General features: G+C 36.1%; 1 protein-coding gene across 1 annotated transcript in view; it reads left to right on the forward strand.

The window, feature by feature from the left end:
* The window catches only part of LOC118906362 (WD repeat containing planar cell polarity effector), a 409,302-nt gene that overhangs the window by 364,517 nt on the left and 19,734 nt on the right, over positions 1–25,051 (forward strand). The window contains exon 18 of the mRNA XM_036873828.1: positions 16,894–16,925. Coding sequence (XP_036729723.1) covers positions 16,894–16,925 — 32 coding nt within the window. The remainder of the gene's footprint in view (positions 1–16,893; positions 16,926–25,051) is intronic.

Below are 25,051 nucleotides of genomic sequence, written 5' to 3' on the forward strand. Positions count from 1 at the left end.
GAGGCATGTGGAGTTAAGAGACTTTAAGTGGAGTTTTTCTTCTGAAAAGCCCAGGGAAGGAAATACATGAGAGCAACTTCAGCATCTGAGAGATGTGGTGAAGACAGAAAAAGAATCTTTAAGTATTGCATTGTGCCAGGGATATAGCAGTTACTAACATTTTTTTTTCATAAACTGAGGCCTACCAACTCCGTGTCACAAAGCAGATATACTATATGGTCCCAATTCTGACCCAAAATACTGCTACTTCAACTCTTCAGTTGTTCTCACCTATGAAATCAAACTTTCAACGGAATGATTCACGTAAAGGATGGGCAGTTGAATAAACAGTTTAAAGTGATTCTTTTGGCATTAATGGCTTAAAGATACATGATTTTGTCTTCAGAAAAATATGCTATTTTTGTCTCTTTGTTTTCCCTTGAATTTGAAGAAAAGTGTAGAGTTAACAATATTCAAAAAGGCCAGCAATAAAGTTGAAATTAAAAGTTGACGGTTACTAGTAAGATGGCAGAATAGGAGGTCCCTCCAGCCCTCATTCCCCCACAGAAACACTGATTTGGCAACCATACATGAATTAAAAGTGCCACTGTAGGAGCTTCAAAATCCAGGTAGAAGTTGCAGCATCCCCACTGGAGCCCAAAACCAAGGAAAGACACTTTGAGAAGGCATGCCCACACTGTGGTAGCAGGTCTGCTGAATACAGACCTGAGTGCAGCCCTATCCCCCTGTGGACATGGCTCCAGCCACACTCAACTAAGACCCAGCAGGAACCGCACCCACCTGTGACTCCAATTTTAGGCCCGCTGAATACACACCCAACTAAAGACCTAGAAGCAACCCCATGACGAGCTCCCACTGCTCAACTGTGATCCTGGAGGCAGTCTCATCCACCCAGAGACCTGGGAGGAGACAAGACAATCTGCACCCCAAGAAAAAGACCTGCCAACTGTGGATTTAGAAGTAGTCCCATCCACCTGAGGACCCAGCATGTGGTACTCCTGCTGGTGCCCCCAGTAATAGTCCAGTCAACCATGGACCTGACTGTGGACCTGGAAGCAGCTTCATAATCTGGCCTTGGCCCTGCCTAACTGCAGTTTGGAGGCAGGCTTGTCCATCCAGGGACCTAGCAGGAGTAGGCCTTTACCTGCCAAAAACAGTCTATAAAGAATTGAAGAGGTTCCTGCTCCTTCAAATGCATGCACAGACACGAATACAAGGTCATAAAGATCACAAAGAATCAGGCAAAGATGACGGCACCAAAGAAAACTAATAAAGTTCCAATAACCAACCCTAAAGAAATGTATATCCATGAATGGCTTGACAAAGAATTGTATAAAAACTGTCATAAAGCTCAATGTTCTAAAAGAGGACACAGATAGACAACTAAAGACAATCAGGAAAACAATACCTAAACAAGATGAGATGTTCAATAAAGATATAGAAACCATTCAAATAAGAAAAAAAAAGGGACTTCCCTGGCAGTCCAGTGGTTAAGACTCCACGCTCCCAGTGCAGGGGGCATGGGTTTGATCCTTGGGGAACTAAGATCCTGCATGCCACACAGTGCAGCCAAAAAATAAAAAATAAAAATACTTTAAAAAAAGAATATAAAAAAAAAGAAGACTGAGGCTAAAGAGTACAATAACTAAAGTAAAAAACTCAATAACTTCAACAGCAGAATCAATCAAGCAGAAGAAAGAATCAGCAAACTCAAACACAGGTCATTTGAAATTACCCATTGAGAGGAACAACAACAACAACCAAAAGAATGAAAAATGTGAAGAAAGTCTATGGGATTTATGGTATACCAATAAGGCACAAATATACACATTTTGGGAGTCCCAGAGGAGTAGAGACAGAGAAAAAGAGAGAGAGAGAAAAGCTAAAAACTTATTGAAAGAAATAACGGTTGGGGCTTCCCTGTTGATGCAGTGGTTAGGAATCCGCCTGTCAATGCAGGGGACACGGGTTTGAGCCCTGGTCTGGGTAGCTCCCACATGCTGCAGAGCAACTAAGCCCGTGCGCCACAACGCCACAACTACTGAGCCTGTGTTCTAGAGCCTGCGAGCCACAACTACCAAAGCCCGTCTGCCTAGAGCCCATGCTCCGCAACGAGAAGCCACCGCAATGAGAAGCTGGTGCACTGCAACAAAGAGTAGCCCCCACTCGCCACAACTAGAGAAAGCCCACGCACAGCAACGAAGACCCAACGCAGCCAAAATAAATAAATAAATAAAATACAAAATAAAAAATAAATAATGGTTGAAACATCTGAAATCTAGAGAGGGAAATGGACATCCAGATTTGTGAGGCCCCAAATTCCCCAAATAGGTTGAACCCAAATAGATTTTCATGAGACACATTATAATTATCAAAAATCAAATGCAAAGAGAGAATTTTTACAGCAGTGAGAGAAAAGTAACTTGTCACATACGAGGGAGTATACAAGGAATAGCACATCAACTATTGGTGGATTTCTCTGCAGAAACCTTGCAGGTCAGAAGCGAGTGAGATGATATATTCCTTTTCTAAAGGAAACGCTTCCAAACGAGAATACTTTACCTGGCAAAACTTCTTTCCTTTAAGAAAGAAGGAGAGATAAAGACTTTCCCAGACAAACAAATGCTTAGGGAGTTCATCATGCTCGATCTGCCTTATAAGAAGTGCTAAAGGGAGTTCAAGTTGAAACAAACAAAAAAATGCTAGACAATAACATGAAACTGTAACTCATTGCTAAAGGAAATATAAAGAGAAACACAATACTGTAATACTGTAATTGTGGCACATACATCACTTGTAACACTAGTCTTTAAAGATGAAAGTAGTAAGAATAACTATAACCACTGTAATGTGTTCATGGAAACACAATATAGAAAGAAGTAAAATCTAGCATGAGTTTGTAAATTGTGTGTGTGAGGAAAGAAGTAAAGGGTGCACTTTCTGGATATAATTGAAGTTAAGTTGTTATTAGCTTAAAACAGAGTGATATAACTATAAAATCTTTGATGTTAGCCCAGTAGTAACTTTTTTTAAAAAGTATAATAGATATACCAAAGATAAAGAGAAAAGAATCAAAGCATGCTATTACCAAAAAAATATATCATCAAACAATAAAGAAACGTGAGCAAAGAGGACAAGAACAAGAGAAAAAAGACAGAAAACAATTTTTAAAATGGCAATAGGAAACCCTTTCCTATCAATAATCACTTTAAGTGTAAGTGGACTAAACTCAATCAAAAGACAGAGTGGCTGAATGGATAAAAATTAAGACTCAACTACATGCTATCTACAAGAGGCTCACTTTAGATTTAAGGGCACGCGTAGGCTAAAAGTGAAAGGGTAGAGAAAGATATTCCATGAAAATAGTAACCAAAAGAAAGCAGGAGTCACTGTATCAGACAAAATAGACTTTAAGTCAAAAACTGTCATGAGACAAAGAAGTTCATTATATAATGATAAAGGGTCGATTCAACAGGAAAATATAACAATTATAAATATATATGTGCCCAACATCAAATATAAAATGTTTATTAATGTGTAAAGCAAACACTGACAGATCTGAAGAGCAAAATAGACAGCAATACAATAATAGCAGGATACTTCAATACCTAACTCTTTATAATGTATAAATCATTCAGACAGGAAAAATCTAGAAAGAAACAGCAGAACTGAACAACACTATACACCAAATTAAAACTGAAGACATATACAGAACAATAGCAGCAGAATACTCATTCTTCTCAGGTGTACATGGACCATCACCCAGATAAATCACATGCTAGGTCACAAAACAAGTCTTAACAAACTTAAGAAGACTGGAATCATTCCAAGTATCTTTTCTGATAACAATGTAATGAAACTAGAAATGAATACAAGAAAGAAAATGGGATAACTAATGGAATTTTAAAAAATACACTCTTAAACAACTATTGGGTCAAAGAAGAAATCAAAAGTAAATTAGAAAATATCTTGAGACAAACAAAAATGAAAACATACCAAAACTTATAGGAAGCAGCATAAACAGTACCAAAAGGGAAGTTTATAAACAATAAACTTTTTATTAAAAAAAAATTACAAAGGAACAACATAACTTTACACTTCAAGGAACTAGAAAAGAACAAACTAACCCCAAAGCTGGCAGAAGGTAGGAAATAATCAAGATTAGAGTAGAAATAAGTTAAATAGAAAACAGAAAAACTGTTTTTAAAAATCATTGAAACTAAGAACTGGTTTTTGGAACAGATAAAGTCAACAAACCCTTAGCTAGACTAACTAAGAAATAAAGAGGGAAGACTTAAATAAATAAAATCAGAAATAAAGGTGGAGATATTGCAACTGATCCCACAGAAACAAAAATGATCATAATGGACTATTATGAACTATTATATAGCAATAAGTTGAAAAACCTAGAAAAATGGCAAAATTCCTAGAAACTCATAATTTACCAAGAATGGATCAAGAAGAAATAACCTGAGCAGATCAATAACAAATAAGGAAATTGAAGGGGTAATCAAAAAAATTCCAACAAAGAAAAGCCCCAGACCAGATGGATTCACAGGTGAATTCTAGCAAACATTTAAAGAAGAATTAATAATAGTCCTCCTCAAACTTTTCCCAAAAATTGAAGAAGAGGGAAAACTTCCAAACTTATTCTATGAGGCCAACATCACCCTGATACCAAAGCCAGACAAAGACACCAGAAGAAAAGAAAACCACAGGCCAACATCCCTGATGAACATTGATGCAAAAATTCCCAACAAAGTACTAGCAAACTGAATTCAACGGCACATTAAAAGAATCACACACTTGACCAAGTAGGATTTATCCCTAAAATGCAAGGATGGTTCAACATACAAAACTCATAGAATGTGATACACATTAACAGAACAAAGGATAATATTCACATGATCATCTCAATAGATGCAGGAAAACATTTGACAAAATCCAACACCCTTTCAAGATTTGAAAACAAACATAAAAAAACCTCTCAACAAATCAGGTGCAGAAAGAACTTACCTATTAAAGACCTTAACTTACCTTACAGTAAAGACCATTTATGAAAAGGCCACACTTAACATCATACTCAGCAATGAAAGGCTGAAGCCTTTCCCTTTAATTTCTGGAACAGGCAAGAATGCTCACTCTCACCTCCCTATTCAACACAGTACTGGAAGTCCTAGCCAGAACAATTAGAAACAAAAAATAAATAAAGGCATCCAAATTGGAAAGAAAGAAGTAAAATTATTTTTGTTTGCAGATGATATGTTCTTATATGTAGAAAACCCTAAAGACTCCATAAAAAAACTTTTAGAACTAAACAAAACCCCAACGGCATTTTTTACAGGAATAGAAAAGGCAATCCTAAAATTCATTTAGAACCACAAAAGACACCAAATAGCCAAAGCAATTTTAAGCAAGAAGAATAACATTGGAGGTAACACATTCCCTGATTTCAAAACATACTACAAATCTATAATACTCAAAACAGTATAGTACTGGCATAAAAACAGACATATAGACCAGTGAAACAGAATAGAGAGCACAGAAATAAACCCATACATATAGGATCCACTGATCTTCAAAAAGGGTGCCAAGAATACACAATGGGAAAAAGATAGTTTCTTCCATACTTGTAGGAAAACGAGATGTCCACATGGAAACCAATGAAACTGAACACATCTCACTCCATGTTAAAAAATATCCATTCAAAATGTATTACACACCTAAACTTAAAACCAGAAACAATAAACTCTTAGAATAAAACAGGGGGAAAGCTAAACACTGAACCAGGCAATTTCTTGGATATGACACTAAAAGCACAGACAACCAAAGCAAAAATAGATAAGTGGGATTAGATCAAACTAAAAATCTTCTACACAGCAAAAGAAACCATCAACAAAATGAAAAGGCAATATTGGGAGAAAGTATTTGCAGAGCATATATCTGATATGGGATAAATACCTAAAATATATAAAGAAATCATATAACCCAGTAAAAAAGAAAATCTGATTTAAAAATGGGCAGAGGAACTGAATAGACCTTTTTACAAAGAAGACATACAAATGGCCAACACGTACATGAAAAAGTGCTCAAAATCACCAATCAGGAAAATGCAAATCAAAACCATGAGATATCACTTCCTATCTCTTAGGATGGCTATTATCAAAAATACAAACAACAACAGGTGTTGGCAAGGATGTGGACAAAAGGGAACCCTTATATACTGTTGGTGGGAATGTAAATTGGTGCAGCCACTATGGAAAACAATATGGGGGTTTCTCAAAAAATTAAAAATAGAATTACCATTTTATCCAGCAATTCCACTTCTGGTTTTATATATCTAAAGGAACTGAAATCTGGTTCTTAAAGAAATATCTACAATCCCACATTTATCACAGTGTTATTCACAACATTTGGATTGGAAACAACCCAAATGTTCATCAGTGAACAAATGGATAAATATTCTATATACATATAACGGAATATTATCCAGCCCTTAAAAAGAAGGAAATTCTGCCATTTGTTACAATATAGATGGACCTGAAGAACAGTTATGCTAAATAAAACAAGTCAAAACATAGAAGCAGAAAGTGAAATGATGATGGCCAGGGGCTGGGGAGAGGGGTAAGTGGGAAAGTGTTGGCCAAAGGATACAAAATTTCACTTATGCAAAATAAGTTCTGGAGATCTGCTGTACAACACAGGGGCTATGATGAACAGTACTGTATTATATACTTAAAATGTTGCTAAGAGGGTAGATCTTAGGTTAAGTGCTCTTAAACAAAGGAAAAAAGAAAAAAATACAAGGGAGGGTGGATGGGAGGAAACTCTTGGAGGTGATGTATAAGTTTATGGCAATAATAGTGATGATGGTTTCACAGGTGTACATGTATCTCCAAATACATCAAGTTGAATACATTAAATATCTATAGCTTTTTGTATCACTGTGGTTAATACAGTTTCCTTCATGGTATTTAAGAAAAGTAATTGAAGAACTTGAGTTATTTTGAAATGACCAAGAATTGGTTGCTGAATTTTGTCATTTTGACAGTGCACTGGGCTAGTAGATCACGGCTTTACATGCTTTATAAGCCCAATGATGCTAAAGTGTAAAGCAGTAGTGAAAGATAAGAACTAAAAGGTAGGTAATGGGTCAGACTGTGGATGGGCTGTGGTGCAAGGCTAAAGAGTTTATATTTATTTCAGTAGGTAGTTATATGGCTTTTAAGGTTATAGGCAGGAAAGTAATATTATCAAGAGCATGGCATAAGAATATTAACCTACTGGCCTCATCCCAAGTTGATTGAAATGAGAAATAACAGAAGGAAATACTAAATAGCAAGCTCATTATGATACTTTGGGAGTACAGTAAGCCTGAGGGAAAATATTGATAGGAACAGAAAAGGATAATTTTTGAGATTAATAAAAGATTTAATACGACTTGTAAGCATCTTTCATCCAGCATTCAACAAATATTTATTGAGTGCCTCCTATGTAGCAGAAACTATGTTATAGAGTGAAAACAGAGGTAAAAGACATAATCTCTGCATATAATGTGTTCACAGTTGATAACTATGGTAGAATGCTTTTGATACATTCTCCAAACTGACATTAAAGTGACTTTAAACTATTTAGACCTTTTATAATCTACACATATCATCCCTATCCAACCTTATTTTCTACTACTGCATATTTTTTAACTACCTCTACTTCCTTGTCACCCAAAACATATTAATACCTAAATGATCCTTTCTACCCAATTCTTCTAAAAATATTCATTTTGAAAACGATTAATCTTTTCCTACTGACAAATTCTAATGATTTTTTCCAGAACTCTTCCGCACAACTGCTGATAACATTCTATATTATTGACTACTCCTTCCTTGAAATAACCTTATTTTGCCTTCATTGTACTCTAGCAACTGAATCCTCTTTTGCCCAATATAGATCTTAGCTCTAATAACTGTTTTAGAATAGTATTCAGATAAGTTTAAAATATTTTTTTAAGCAACCAATTCTAATATAAGTGGCTAAATAACACATCAGGGTCTCCCTTTGTGTTTTACTATGTGTGAACTTCCACACTTAAGTACCAAAGGATTAATACAGTAAGAACAAATTAATGAATATGGGTTGTATTAGTTAGGGTTCTCCAGAGAAATAGAACCAATAGGGGGTGTGTGTGTGTGTGTGTGTGTCTATTATAAAGAATTGGCTCACATGATTATGGAGGCTGACAAGTTCCAAGACCTATGATCTACAAGCTGGAAACCCAGCAGATCTGATAGTTTAGTTCCAATCTGAAGGCCAACAGGCTCAAATCCAGGAAGAGCTGATGTTTCAGTTCAAGTCCAAAGGCAGGAGAAAACCAATGTCCCAGGTCAAAGGCAGACAAAGCAGGAGTTCCCCCCTATTCAGGGAAGGGCCAGCCTTTTCTTCTATTCAAGCCTTCAATTGATTGGACGAATCCCATCCACATTAGGAAGGGCAATCTACTTTACTCAGTCTATCAATTTAAATGTTAAATTCATCCAAAAATATTTTCATAGAAACACCCAGAATGATGTTTGACCAAATACATGGGTACCCTATGGCTCAGTCACATTGACACAGAAACAATCATCCACATGGATCCTGCTTAACCAAGTTTAATTACCTAGTAGAAAACCCATTATAAAGGTGGTATTTTCTAACACAAAATAAGAATAGGCAGGAATTCTACAGAGATGAGGCTGATGAGGAAGCTATACAAACTAAATTAATAGACAGAAAAGCAAAAATGAACAACAAAAACCTAACAAATGACCAAGTTGGCTAAGTTGAGAACTTTACTGAAATTTGCGATTTGAAAGAAAAAGTGGAAGTAGCCAAAAGAGGAGAAAAAAGTACAATAAAGGAGAAAAAAGACAGAAACTTTTAATGGTTCTTCCCTTCTGTTTTTATAGAAATCATAAATGAATCATCTAATCTGAGAAGTTTTATTTTTTTAATTTTCTATCTAAAACAAAACTAAAAACAAAAATTAAAATGAAATTTAAAAATTAATGTCCAAGGAGGTTCTGGTTCAAGATGGCAGTTAGGGGACTTGCCTGGTGGTGGAGTGGTTTAGAATCCACCTACCAATGCAGGGGACATGGGTTCGATCCCTGGCCCAGGAAGATCTCACATGCCATGGAGCAACTAAGCCCCTGCACCACAACTACTGAGCCTGCACTCTAGAGCCCGTGAGCCACAACTACTGAGCCTGCAGGCCACAACTACTTTAGCCCGCACGCCCTAGAGCCCACGCATTGCAACTACTGAGCCCATGCACCACAACTACTGAAGCCCACATGCTCTGCGGCCTGCGTGCCACAACTACTGAGCCCACGTACTGCAACTACTGAAGCCCATGTGCCTAGAGCCTGTGCTCCACAACAAAGGAAGCCACTGCAATGAGAAGCCCGTGTATCGCAACGAAGAGTAGCCCCCGCTTGGCACAACTAGAGAAAGTCCGCACACAGCAACGAAGACCCAGTGCAGCCAAAAAATAAATAAATAAATCAAAAAGGTGGCAATTAGGAGGGTCTTGAGCTCACCTCATCCCACAGACACACCGAATCTATAGCTATATAGGGAACAATTTTCTCTGAAAAAAAACCCCAGAAACTAGCTAAGCGACTCCTATACATCAGGCAAATGAGGAAAAAAACCAACATCGAAATGGGTAGGAGAGACTGAGACATAATCTTGCCACAAACTCACCCCACATGGCAACCCACAATTGGAACTCTCAAATTGGAACTTCCCTCTGAGGAGCAAAGGGTTTGAACCCCATGTCTAGTTCCCCAACTTTTCAGATCTGTAACTTAGAGCTGAGTGCCCAAACATCTAGCTTTGAAAGCCAATGGGGCTTGCATCCACAAGACCGACAAGGCTCTAACAAACTGAGAAACAGTTTTTAAAGTGCTCATAGACTCACCTGAGTATGTCCCAGGGCCCAGGGCAGAGGCACCAACTGAAAAAACACCCAGTCTTTCTGTGAAAGAGGCCCATTTACTTGTCTTAAATCTTCAGCCTAAGGAACAGACATCTAATTTAATACCCATACAGGTGCCTACTGAACTACTTTCCAAAGATGCAGGCTAGTGCTCTCCCTCTGCTTTGCTCCAGGTCACTGGTATCTCCTGGAAAGGAACTGAGCACTCAGTGGCTGTTTTCACAGAAATGAAACAAACAATTCTAAAATTGTATGGAACTACAAAAGACCCCAAATAGGCAAAATAATCTTGAGAAAGAAGAGCAAACCTGGAGGCATCATGCTTCCTGATTTCAAACTATATTACATGTTATAGTAATCAAAACAGTATGGTACTGGCATAAAAACAGACACATAGATCAATGGAGAATAGAGAGCTCAGAAATAAACCCACAAGTATATGGTCAATTAATTTACAACAAAAGAGCCAAGAATATATGTGGGGAAAGAACAGTCTCTTCAATGAATGGTGTTGGGAAAACTGGACAGTCACATGTAGAAGAATGAAAATGGACCACTATCCTAAACCATACACAAAAGTTAACTCAAAATTCATTAAAGACTTGAATGTAAGACCTGAAACCATAAAACCCCTAGAAGAAAACACAGACGGTAACTGCCTTGACATCAATCTTGGTGATGATTTTTGGATTTGACAACAAAAGCAAAGGAAACAAAAACAAAAATAAACAAGTGAGTCTACATAAAACTTTTACAAAGCCTCTGCACAGCAAAGGAAGCCATCAACAAAATGAAAAGGCAACCTACAGACTGGGAGAAAATATTTGCATATCACATATTTGATAAGTGGTTAATATCCAAAATATATAAAAACTCACATAACTTAATAGAAAAAAAAATCTGATTTTAAAATGGGCAGAGGATCTGAATAGACATTTTTCCGAAGAAGACATACAGATGGCCAATAGGTACATGATAAGGTGCTCAACGTCACTAATCATCTGGGAAATGCAAATTAAAACCACAATGAGATATCACTTCACACCTGTCAGAATGTCTATTATCAAAAAGACAAGAAATAACAAGTGCTGGTCAGGATGTGGAGAAAAAGGAACCCTCATGCACTGTTGGTGTGAATGTAAATTGGTACAGCCACTACGGAAAACAGTATGGAGGTTCCTCAAAAAATTAAAAATAGAACTACCAGATGATCCAGCAATTCCACTTCTGGGTACTTATCAGAAGAAAACAAAAGCACTACCTCAAAAAGATATCTGTACCCCCATGTTTGTTGCAACATTATTTACAGTAGCCAACATATGGAACCAACCTAAGCATCCATTAGTGGATGAATGGATAAAAAAACGTGATACACACACACACACACACACACACACACACACACAATGGAATATTATCAGCCATAATAATGAAGGAAATTCTGCCATTTGTCCCAACATGAATGGACCTTGAGGGCATTATGCTAAGTGAAAGAAACTAGACTGAGAAAGACAACTGTATGATCTCACTTATATGCAGAATATTAAAAAAACCCAAAACACCCAAACTCATAGATACAGAGAACAGATTGGTGGTTTGCTAGAGGTGGGGATTGAGGGGTAGGCTAAGTAGGTAAAAGGGGGCAAAAGATGCAAACTTCCACTTACAAAATAAATCATGGGGATGTAATGTACAGCAAAGTGACTACAGTCAATAATACTGTACTGTATATTTGAAAGTTGTTAAGAGAGCAGATATTAAAAGTTCTCATCCCAAGAAAAAAAGTGTAACTATGTGTGGTAATAGATGTTAACTAGACATATTCTGGTGATAATTTTGCAATATATAAACATCTAATCATTATGTTGTACATCTGAATCTAATATAATGTTATATGTCAATTACATAATTTTAATATATTACTTAAATTTTAAAAATAAAAGTTTAAACTTTTATTAAACACACATAAAATTATCCTGTCAAACTATCATAAAAATTTCTAACTGCTTTTTCTCATATTTTTCTATTTTTCATCACAAATAATAAACAGTTCACAGACCAGTAGCAAACAATTTGCAGATCAATTATTGGTCTTCATCCCACACTCTGAGTAACACTGGTCTAAGAGTAACTCCTTATTAAATTTAGTGAGAAAGCTTATGTAATAAATTTGTGATGAAACAGCAACAACACTGGATGTGTTCAAGTCAAAAAGACCTAATGGATATGTACTTAAGACACTTAAGACACTGGATAATGATCACAAATAATTCTTTTTTTTTTTAAAGCATTACAGTGGTCAGCCTAACACTGACAATTTTGTTGGTCAAATACTGAAAGAAATTATCCAATAATTTACCATCCTTCCTATAAAACTAATGAGACTATGACACAACCAGCAAGGATTTTCTGGAAAGCAATTCTCATTGTATTGATTTAATTTATTTCTATCACAGTCCACGTAATGTTATAGATATAATCTACATACCTCAATTTTTAAAGGCTTTGATTGTGTCCTATATTCCAAAACAAGCTAGAAAATGTTTTAATCTTAAACACCTCTCTACCACTATTAGGGGCCATTATGAATAAGAATGTCCATGGTAAAGCAAACAATCACTGATCATTTACAATGTGCCAGGCATTCTGCTAAGTACTTTAGGTACTATGCTAAAGCTAGCTATCCTCCATGTAAAGAATAACTATCACTCAGTTTATTTACTTAGGTAGAAATAAATTTTAAAATGATATGGAAAGGGGAAAATCGATAGAAATGAATGTAAGCGTTAAAAAATAGGAGTAACATTACCATAGTTTGGAAAAAGGCTATCTAGACTAGAGATCTGCAAAGTAGAGCCCATGGACCAAGTCTGACTGCCACCTGTTTTTTTAGAGCCCACAAGCTAGAATGGTTTCACATTTTTAAATGTTTTGGAAAAAATCAAAAGAAGAACAATATTTTGTGACACACAGAAGTTCAGTTTCAACGTCTATAAATAAAGTTTTATTGGAACTCAGCCATGCTTATTCTTTTACATCGGTTATCGCTGTTTTCATGCTACAATAGCAGAACTGAGTAGCACTTCGTATGGCTGCTTAGCACACTGCAAACCGCAGTGACACAGTTATAAATCCACAGCCTTTCAAGTGCCACATCACAATTTTTAACTTTATCTTTATTACCAGTGCCTGCTCATCATATCAAAACCAGAAATGAAGATTAGACTGCAAATGTCACACTTTTAAGGCACAGTGGAGAGTGGATTGTTCTGTTATCAAATTAGATGGCAAAGCACCATGTTTATTATGCAATGACACTATAGCTGTGCTCCATCGAATCCAATATACATGAATATTACCAAAGGACTAATCACAATATCCCCTGCCACAGGCAAACAATGGTCAGAAAAAAATGGAAAATTTAAAATGGTGTGTCTCATCATAGGAAAGTTTCTTCACAAAAATAACAAATGAACATGAGGCTCCAACCAAGTAAGTTTCTGAATGGCTCATTTGTTGGCCAATCAAGGAAAGCCATTTGCTGATGGTTAGTTAATTCAATCATATTTGATTGTAGAAACCGAAGAAGTGTGTTGAGAGACAATAATCTCTGTCTGAGATTATCAGCCATTCAGTGAGTACAGTTACTCAAAAAATTGAGGACATTGGGAGCAATATGAATAGCTGATGAAAAAACAAGGCAAAAAAAAAAAAAAAAACAACCACATATACACGCAAGGAAAATGATTTCAAGTGGTTTTCTTTGGTCAAAAGATGTTGTGGATACCGCTCAATTGCTGTTTTTTATTTGAGGAGTCAATGCCAAGTTTGGAGTAACTGAAGAATTAACCTCTATGAACAGTCTGTGTGAAACAATTCCAGGCAAGAATATCTTCAAAGTTGAGAAAACACTAGTTCAGTACAACCTATAGTGGAATCTGCTAAGACGTGTTACAATCGATGATGCCAATATATGTGGAGGAGAAAAAGACAAATTTACAAAGCGTGTTTTAAATGTTATGGTTATTCATGGTATTTGTTATTCAATCAGCAGGTACCCTGCAGAAAATATTTGAATTAATCATGTACTACTGAACCAACAGTGTCAAAGGTGAATTTCACTCACTCCTGTGGGTTTAACTATCCTCAGCTTTGTGAATTTTTGTCAAAAATGGAAGCTGAATATCTTGACTTGCCCTACCATGCAGAAGTTCAAAAACTTTGCAATGACAAAATTTTATTGTGACTTTTTTAGGTACTGAGACTAAAATTTTTCTGAATGAGAAGAACCACTACTGACCACTATTATCAAACTGAATGGCTTAGGAAATCAGCTTTTGCTGCAAACCTGATAATGTTTCTTAATGAATTTAACCTAAAATTATAAGGCAAACAGTTGTTAATACGTGAATTTTTTTTACTGAAGTAAAGCCAATACAATGCTAATTAATGCTGTTTGAATCACACATAATATCACGTTGTGTTATCAAGAGTTAAAACAAAAAATAATATCTATATTCCCACACAAATCTGAAATAGATATACTTTCTAATATCAAATTAAACTCCAGAGAGGGTAAACAACTGTCCCAGGTTTAGCACTTGAAGTCCCAAATCCTGGGTAACTGCTCAGTCCCAGGAAACTAGAACAACTGGTCTCCCTAATTCCAGCAGTGATTTTTGGACCTGAATGCAAATGCAAAGGAAATTTCCATATTTCAAAATCCATCAACTGCAACTGAGGAGCTTCTACCTAACTTGCAACTAGAAGTGATTAATCTGCAATATAATAACATGCTAAAAGTCAAACATCAAAAGAAGAATCTAATAAAATAAGATGAATCTAATAAAAAAAGAATTCTATAAAATAAGATGCTGCTCATGGATTGATATCAGTGTGTGGTACTAATCTGTTTGAAAGGGCATATTCAGAGGTGAAATACATGAAATCTCATCAGAGATCAGCATTAACAGATGAATATTTGCAGTTGAGTTTGATGAGAGAGAACACTAACTTTGAACCCCAATCAAATGAAATGCTATCCCCCATTCCAATTAGATGTGTGCCACAAAAACACCTGTAATCAGTTATTATTATTATAGTTTGAATTTCATCAAGACAAACATTTTAGAATCTCTCTCTCTTGCTATATAAGTACTTACATAATATCTTCAATTTTGCCTATTGGCCTGCAAAGCCTAAAATATTTACTATCTGGCCCTTTACATTATGTAGGCCCCTCATCTAGACTAAGATAAATATAGTTAAGGGATGGGGACTGTCATAGTTGACAAGAAACTGAATGAAGCAGTAACTGTCTTTTATGAGAAAATAAACAGAAAGTGGTATGTGTTTAAAAGACTATAACATACCAGAGTAAGAAGCAATCACTTTATTACACCAATCTCTTTAGATGTCCATCTAGAATCTAGATCATAGATCTTAACACTTCCGCTATGGAAGTTAATTTTCCTTTATGTGAAAAATTGGCATGGATTCAAGGATGACTGACGGTGACTAACATGGTGAAAGTGTTTATTTTTAAACATTTTGAAAAGTATAGTTGTTTAGTGCAAAGTGTCAAGATTACAGGGATAGCAATTACTATTTAATTACACAAAGTACACTGGGCTGTTTTATGGTCTATGGAAAACTTCTAAAAACATAAATTAAAGCAGGTTATTTTGTTTTGTTTTAGTTTTGTTTAGTCATAAGAATGATGTATGACTATTAGGAAGACAAAATGTTATACCAGTTTCTGAGAGAGATGGTTAATTTTATACTCCTAGAGAGCTTCCAAAAGAGAATAACCATCTTACTGTAGGCTTTAAACTTTTATCTACCTAAAGGCAAGAGCCAATCCATTATTTTAAAAAAAATCAAATGTCCTATGAAAGCATTACAATCCAGATTTCATAATATGGCTCCATACCATATTAGAAATGTTATGAAAATTTTAAACTATATAGCTAATATCCCAGCCAATAGAAAAATACCACAAAATAGCAAGTAATTTAGAGTTAATGACAGACAAGTAACATGTATTTTTATAAAAATATCATCATCATCATGGCATTTCATGGTGCTAGGACTACAAGGAAGAACAAGATTCTGCTGATAAGCTTAAGAAAATTTATAATCTACTTGGTAAGCTAGACTAAATAAATAAAGGAAATAAATAATAATATAAGTGAACATAGCCTAGTGCCAAATGAGTGGTATATGCATGTGTGCACTAAGTGCTGTAAGAAAAGAGAAACACAATTGGGACTTATTAATACAAACAATTATATACACAATTACTTGTTTCAAGGATGAAAATATGTAAATTAATGTCTACCTACTATTCATCAATAATGAGAAATTAGACTGTGGCAGTAATGTCACTTCTTTTTCCTCAGCCTAATATTTAAATTTAAGTAAAGATGATTCTTTTAAGAGCATCATTTTGATGTACTAAGCCAGAGTCAGCAGGTCTCATATCACTGCTATGAGAGCAAATAACCCACTAATCAAATATAGTATTCTTTCCCACTGAGAAAAAAAAAAGCCCTCATAAAACTTAACACACTCCCCAGGTAACCACCATAATCAACCAGAATTGGCACTTAGATGAAACTTACTTGCCATGCAAGTTTTAAGGCATCTCTTTAAGAACAGAAGGAACAATAAAGGCACAGTCTACTCATTTGATTTCAGTACATTAGCCATAACATGTATGCATGAGAATAACTGGTATTTTCATACTATTTTGAAGTTTGGTTATTGCTTTCTCTAGAGTTTTAAGTATTTTATTTATGATTATTTTAAGTATTTCTCTTTTTAGTGAGGATATTAAAAGGTTCTATTAACAATTTTTATTAAAGCCCTTTATTAGATTTTAAGATAATGAATGTTGTGATCTTTTATTTTAGAAGGAGAAATGAGAGAAGATGGCATAGGACAGGTAAAACTCTTCCTCTTACTGTTTATTAGACAGCTAAATTCCAAAAGAAAAGCATACTGTGATTATTTTGAACTCAGGAAAAGCTGCCTACTGGTATACATTATCTGGAAACAGCTTTCTAGAAAACTATTCAGCTTTTCAGTATTTCAAAGTTATAATTATTATTAAAATAGTTATTTTTGAAAAACAAAATTATGCATAATGAACTATGCACAAAAGAAATTATATATCTGGAATTTGCCTCAAAATAATCCATTGGGAGAAAGCAGGAGGGATAAGATGAATTAAAGTTGCCATGAGTTGATGATTGATGAAGGTGGGTGATGGGTAATATAGTTTATATATACTATTCTCTCTACTTTGGTATATATTTGAAATTGTCCAAAGTTAAACATAAAAATAAAAGGTTTATAACAATTATGAAGTTATCCAATTCATTTTTATCACATTTATGTGTAATTTTTGTAAGTAATGCATGTGGGGTCCCTCTCCATCTTCTGTTGCTGACATCACATCTAAGTTCATTTTGAGAGAAAAAAGCAATGCCCTGCTATACCAATTCCAAACAGGTTTTGTATAAGTCAGAGGAAGCCTCATAATTTTATTAAAAGCCCACAATGGGGACTTTCCTGGTGGCACACTGGTCAAGAATCTGCCTGCCAATGCAGGGGACAGGGGTTCGATCCCTGGTCCAGGAAGATCCCACATGCCACGGAGCAACTAAGCTGGTGTGTCACAACTAACTGAGCCTGCACTCTAGAGTCTGTGAGCCACAACTACTGAGCCCACGTGCCACAACTACTGAAGCCCATGTACCTAGAGCCCGTGCTCCGCAACAAGAGAAGCCACTGCAATGAGAAGCCCACGCACCGCAACTAAGAGTAGCCCCCACTCGCCACAACTAGAGAAAGCCTGCAAGCAGAAACGAAGACCCAATGCAGCCAAAAATAAATAAAAATAAATAAATCTATAAAAAAAGTTATATAAAAAAAGAGGCCACAGTGGATTATCACAGTAACTGATTTATTATGAGACTGGAGTTTGAATGATAGTTCCACAATTATGAGAATTATAACTTCGGAAAAATAATTTCATCTCTGTCTCAACTACTTCATCTGTAAAATAGAGATAACTCCACATACCCCACAGGATTTTTGTGAAGCTCTATTGTGACGATGTATGTGGTAAGACTTTGTTAATTGTATGGAACTATACTAATGATAGTAATTATTAACATCATTGCTTGAATCTACTTCTTTATGGACATATCTATATTGAAAATATAATAATTGCTTAGAGGGAAGTGCCATATTACAGTTGAATGTGCATGCATAATAATCTGCATTTAATTTGCTAAAGCTTAAAGAAATTTAACCATATATTTTATATATTTTTAAATAGCTTATTTTTTAGAACACTATCTGTTAAGAAAAAAAAAAAACTGCAACCTATCAAAACTTTACAGACACATCCACTTGGATGTACATGAGATTCAATCAAGAAACTGACTTCCCAAGAATCTTTCTGGAAAGGTCGTTAAACAGAATAAGAGAAACATCACCTTGAGCTCCACCCACCATCAGTCTCTCCCATCAGGAAACTTACACAAGCCTCTTAGATAGCCTCATCCACCAGAGGCCAGGCAGCAGAAGCAAGAAGAACTACAATCCTGCAGACTGTGGAACAAAAACCACATTCACAGAATGATAGACAAGATGAAAAGGCAGAGGGCTATGTACCAGATGAAGGAACAAGATAAAACCCCAGAAAAACAACTAAATGAAGTGGAGATAGGCAACCTTCCAGAAAAAGAATTCAGAATAGTGATAGTGAAGATGATCCAGGACCTCGGAAAAAGAATGGAGGCAAAGATTGAGAAGATGCAAGAAATGTTTAACAAAGACCTAGAAGAATTAAAGAACAAACAAACAGAGATGAACAATACAATAACTGAAATGAAAACTACACTAGAAGGAATCAATAGCAGAATAACTGAGGCAGAAGAACAGATAAAGTGACCTGGAAGACAGAATGGTGGAATTCACTGCTGCAGAACAGAATAAAGAAAAAAGAATGAAAAGAAATGAAGACAGCTTAAGAGACCTCTGGGACAACATTAAACACAACAACATTCGCATTATAGGGGTCCCAGAAGGAGAAGAGAGAGAGAAAGGACCTGAAAAAATATCTGAAGAGATTATAGTTGAAAACTTCCCTAACATGGGAAAGGAAATAGCCACCCAAGTCCAGGAAGCACAGCGAGTCCCATACAGGATAAACCCAAGGACAAACACGCCAAGACACATAGTAATCAAATTGGCAAAAATCAAAAACAAAGAAAAATTATTGAAAGCAGCAAGGGAAAAATGACAAATAACATACAAGGGAACTCCCATAAGGTTAACAGCTGATTTCTCAGCAGAAACTCTACAAGCCAGAAGGGAGTGGCATGATATACCTAAAGTGATGAAAGGAAAGAACCTACAACCAAGATTACTCTACCCGTCCAGGAACTCATTCAGATTTGACAGAGAAATCAAAAGCTTTACAGACAAGCAAAAGCTAAGAGAATTAAGCACCACCAAACCAGCTCTACAACAAATGCTAAAGGAACTTCTCTAAGTGGGAAACACAAGAGAAGAAAAGGACCTACAAAAACAAACCCAGAACAATTAAGAAAATGGTCACAGGAACATACATATCAATAATTACCTTAAACGTGAATGGATTAAATGCTCCAACCAAAAGACACAGGCTTGCTGAATGGATACAAAAACAAGACCCAAATATAGGCTGTCTACAAGAGACCCACTTCAGACCTAGGGCCACATACAGACTGAAAGTGAGGGGATGGAAAAAGATATTCCATGCAAATGGAAATGAAAAGAAAGCTGGAGTAGCAATACTCATATCCGATAAAATAGACTTTAAAATAAAGAATGTTATAAGAGACAAGGAAAGACACTACATAATGATCAAGGGATCGATCCAAGAAGAAAATATAACTATTATAAATATATATGCACCCAACATAGGAGCACCTCAATACATAAGGCAACTGCTAACAGCTATAAAAGAGGAAATAGACAATAACACAGTAATAGTGGAGGACTTTAACACCTCACTTACACCAATGGACAGATCATCCAAAATGAAAGTAAATAAGGAAACAGAAGCTTTAAATGACATAATAGACCAGATCGATTTAATTGATATTTATAGGACATTCCATACAAAGACAGCAGATTACAATTTCTTCTCAAGTGCACACGGAACATTCTCCAGGATAGATCACATCTTGGGTCACAAATCAAGCCTCAGTAAATTTAAGAAAACTGAAATCATATCAAGCATCTTTTCTGACCACAATGCTATGAGATTAGAAATGAATTACAGGGCTTCCCTGGTGGCGCAGTGGTTGAGAATCTGCCTGCTAATGCAGGGGACACGGGTTCGAGCCCTGGTCTGGGAAGATCCCACATGCTGCCGAGCAACTGGGCCCGTGAGCCACAACTACTGAGCCTGCGCGTCTGGAGCCTGTGCTCCGCAACGAGAGAGGCCGCGATAGCGAGAGGCCCGCGCACCACGATGAAGAGTGGCCCCCGCTTGCCGCAACTAGAGAAAGCCCGTGCACAGGAACGAAGACCCAACATAGCAATCAATCAATCAATTAAAAAAAAAAAAAAGACTCATTTCCTCCTCTTCCCCTTTAAAAAAAAAAAGAAATGAATTACAAGGAAAAAACGTAAAAAACACAAACACACGGAGGCTAAACAATATGTTACTAAATAGCCAAGAGATCACTGAAGAAATCAAAGAGGAAATCAAAAAATACCTAGAGACAAATGACAATTAAAACACGATGATCCAAAACCTATGGGATGCAGCCAAAGCAGATCTAAGAGGGAAGTTTATAGCTATACCAGCCTACCTCAAGAAACAAGAAAAATCTCAAATAAACAATCTAACCTTACACCTAAAGGAACTAGAGAAAGAAGAACAAACAAAACCCAAAGTTAGCAGAAGGAAAGAAATCATAAGGATCAGAGCAGAAATAAATGAAATAGAAACAAAGAAAACAATAGCAAAGATCAATAAAACTAAAAGCTGGTTCTTTGAGAAGATAAACAAAATGGATAAACCATTAGCCAGACTCATCAAGAAAAAGAGGGAGAGGACTCAAATCAATAAAATTAGAAATGAAAAAGGAGAAGCTACAACAGACACCACAGAAATACAAAGCATCCTAAGAGACTACTACAAGCAACTCTATGCCAATAAAATGGACAACCTGGAAGAAATGGAGAAATTCTTAGAAAGGTATAACCTTCCAAGACTGAACCAGGAAGGAATACAAAATATGAACAGACCAATCACAAGTAATGAACTTGAAACTGTGATTAAAAATCTTCCAACAAACAAAAAGTCCAGGACCAGATGGCTGAACAGGTGAATTCTATCAAACATTTAGAGAATAGCTAACACCCATCCTTCTCAAACCCTTCCAAAAAATTGCAGGGGAAGGAAGACTCCCAAACTCATTCTATGAGGCCACCATCACCCTGATACCAAAACCAGACAAAGATACTACAAAAAAAGAAAACTACAGACCAATATCACTGATGAATGTAGATGCAAAAATCCTCACAAAATACTAGCAAACAGAATCCAACAACACATTAAAAGGATCATACACCATGATCAAGTGGGGTTTATCCCAGGAATGCAAGGATCCTTCAATATACGCAAATCAATGTGATACATCATATTAACAAATTGAAGAATAAAAACCATATGATCATCTCAATAGATGCAGAAAAAGCTTTGACAAGATTCAACACCAATTTATGATAAAAACTCTCCATAAAGTGGGCATAGAGGGAACCTACCTCAACATAATAAAGGCCATATATGACAGAACCACAGCAAACATCATTCTCAATGGTGAAAAACTGAAAGCATTTCCTCTAAGATCAGGAACAAGACAAGGATGTCCACTCTCACCACTATTATTCAACATATTTTGGAAGTCCTAGCCATGGCAATCAGAGAAGAAACAGAAATAAAAGGAATACAAATTGGAAAAGAAGAAGTAAAACTGTCACTGTTTGCAGATGACATGATACTATACATAGAGAATCCTAAAGATGCCACCAGAAAACTACTGGAGCTAATCAATGAATTTGGTAAAGTTGTAGGATACAAAATTAATGCACAGAAATCTCTTGCATTCCTATACACTAATGATGAAAAATCTGAAAGAGAAATTAAGGAAACACTCCCATTTACCATTGCAACAAAAAGAATAAAATACCTAGGAATAAACCTACCTAGGGAGACAAAAGACCTGTATGCAGAAAACTATAAGACACTGATGAAAGAAATTAAAGATGATACCAACAGATGGAGAGATATACCATGTTCTTGGATTGGAAGAATCCATATTGTGAAAATGACTATACTACCCAAGGCAATCTACAGATTCAATGCAATCCCTATCAAATTACCAATGGCATTTTTTTACGGAACTAGGACAAAAAACCTCAAAATTTGTATGGAGACACAAAAGACCCCGAATAGCCAAAGTAGTCTTGAGGGAAAAAAACGGAGCTGGAGGAATCAGACTCCCTGACTTCAGACTACTACAAAGCTCCAGTAATGAAGACAATATGGTACTGGCACAAAAACAGAAACATAGATCAATGGAACAAGATAGAAAGCCCAGAGATAAACCCATGCACCTATGGTCAACTAATCTAAGACAAAGGAGGCAAGGGTATACAATGGAGAAAAGACAGTCTCTTCAATAAGTGGTGCTGGGAAAACTGGACAGCTACATGTAAAAGAGTGAAATTAGAACACTCCCTAACACCATACACAAAAATAAACTCAAAATGGATTCGAGACCTAAATATAAGACCAGTCACTCTAAAACTCTTAGAGGAAAACATAGGAAGAACACTCTTTGAGATAAATCACAGCAAGATCTTTTTTTGATCCACCTCCTAGAGCAATGGGAATAAAAACAAAAATATACAAATGGGACCTAATGAAACTTAAAAGCTTTTGCACAGCAAAGGAAACCATAAACAAGATGAAAAGACAACCCTCAGGACGGGAGAAAATATTTGCAAACGAATCAACGGATAAAGGATTAATCTCCAAAATATATAAACAGCTCATGCAGCTCAATATTAAAGAAACAAACAACCCAATCCAAAAATGGGCAGAAGACCTAAATAGACATTTCTCCAAAGAAGACATACGGATGGCCAAGAAGCACATGAAAAGCGGCTCAACATCACTAATTATTAGAGAAATGCAAATCAAAACTACAATGAGGTTATCACCTCACACCAGTTAGAATGGACATCATCAGAAAATCTACAAACAACAAATGCTGGAGAGGGTGTGCAGAAAAGGGAACCCTCTTGCACTGTTGGTGGGAATACAAACTGATACAGCCACTATGGAGAACAGTATGGAGGTTCCTTAAAAATCTAAAAAATGAATTACCATATGATCCAGCAATCCCACTACTGGGCATATACCCAGAGAAAACCATAATTCAAAAAGACGCATGCACCCCAATGTTCACTGCAGCACTATTTACAATAGCCAGGTCATAGAAGCAACCTAAATGCCCATCGACAGACGAATGGATAAAGAAGTTGTGGTACATATATACAATGGAATATTACTCAGCCATAAAAAGCAACGAAATTGGGTCATTTGTTGAGACGTGGATGGATCTAGAGACTGTCATACAGAGTGAAGTAAGTCAGAAAGAGAAAAACAAATTTCATATATTAACGCATGTATGTGGAACCTAGAAAAATGGTACAGATGAACCAGTTTGCAGGGCAGAAGTTGAGACACAGATGTAGAGAACAAACGTATGGATACCAAGGGGGGAAAGTTGCGGGGGGGGTGGGGATGGTGGTGTGATGAATTGGGCGATTGGGATTGACATGTATACACTGATGTGTATAAAACTGATGACTAATAAGAACCTGCTGTAGAAAAAAATAAATAAAATAAAATTCAAAAATTAAAAAAAAAAACACATCACTTTGTGTACTAAAGTATAGGATAATTATCGAAAATAGGCCACATGTCTTTGAGTTCAGATATTAATATAGCTTATGGTCAGATTAGCACTAACTTATACACACTTTATGTTCAGCCCCCTGGTTTCTTGTTTAGGAATTATTATTAAGCACAGATAAAACACAGATTGTAACATCCTGTCATTATTGCTTGCAAAGGTCTTTCTCATGTAAAATTTTCAGATGCTACATTTTGAAGTAGGGTTTTGTGTGTCTTTGTATAATTTTCTTTTACTATAATAACTTTTTCAACATATTTCTCTATTTAATCAATTGAATGTATTCAATAAGAAATAAAAATTTTAAATAAGAAAATAATTAATGCTAATATTTATCAAGTGCCTAGTATACTAGGCATATACTCAGTACTTTAAATGTTTTAATTAAGTTAATTCTCACAACCCTATGATGCGGATTCTACTATTAGTCCCATTTTATAGACAAGAAAACAGACACAGAGATTAAGTAACTTCCCCACAGTCACACAGCTTGTGAGGTGTACAGCTGGAATTCAATCCCTAACAGTCTGGCTCTGGACCAGGGTTCTCAACCTCAGAGCTACTGACACGTTGGGCCAGATAATTCTTTGTTTTGGAGGTGCCATCCAGTGCATTGTAGGATTAAACATTAGCAGCATACTTGGCCACTACCTAGTAGATGCTAGTAGCTCCCCCACCTCAGTCGTGACAATCAAGTAACATCTCCAGACATTGCCAAGTGTCTCCTTGGTGGAGGAGAATGGTAAAATCACCTCCAGTTGAGAAGCACTGCTCTAGAGAAACCCCTACAGAACACTGCCTCTCTGAAAACCACAATATAGAAATATGGAAAGCAGGAAAATAAGAAAACTTAAATCACCTATAATTACACTATCTAGAGATGATAATTAATATTACTCATACTTTTTAAGCTTCCCGGGTGCTCCTCCCCAATTACATTCCTATCCGTCTACCTACTCTCACAGTCCTAAATTCTATGTTAATTGTTCCCTTGTTTGTCTTTATGGTTTCCCTGTAT

This window comes from Balaenoptera musculus, chromosome 13 (genome assembly GCF_009873245.2).
Source record: "Balaenoptera musculus isolate JJ_BM4_2016_0621 chromosome 13, mBalMus1.pri.v3, whole genome shotgun sequence".
In the NCBI taxonomy this organism is placed as follows: Eukaryota; Metazoa; Chordata; class Mammalia; order Artiodactyla; family Balaenopteridae; genus Balaenoptera; species Balaenoptera musculus.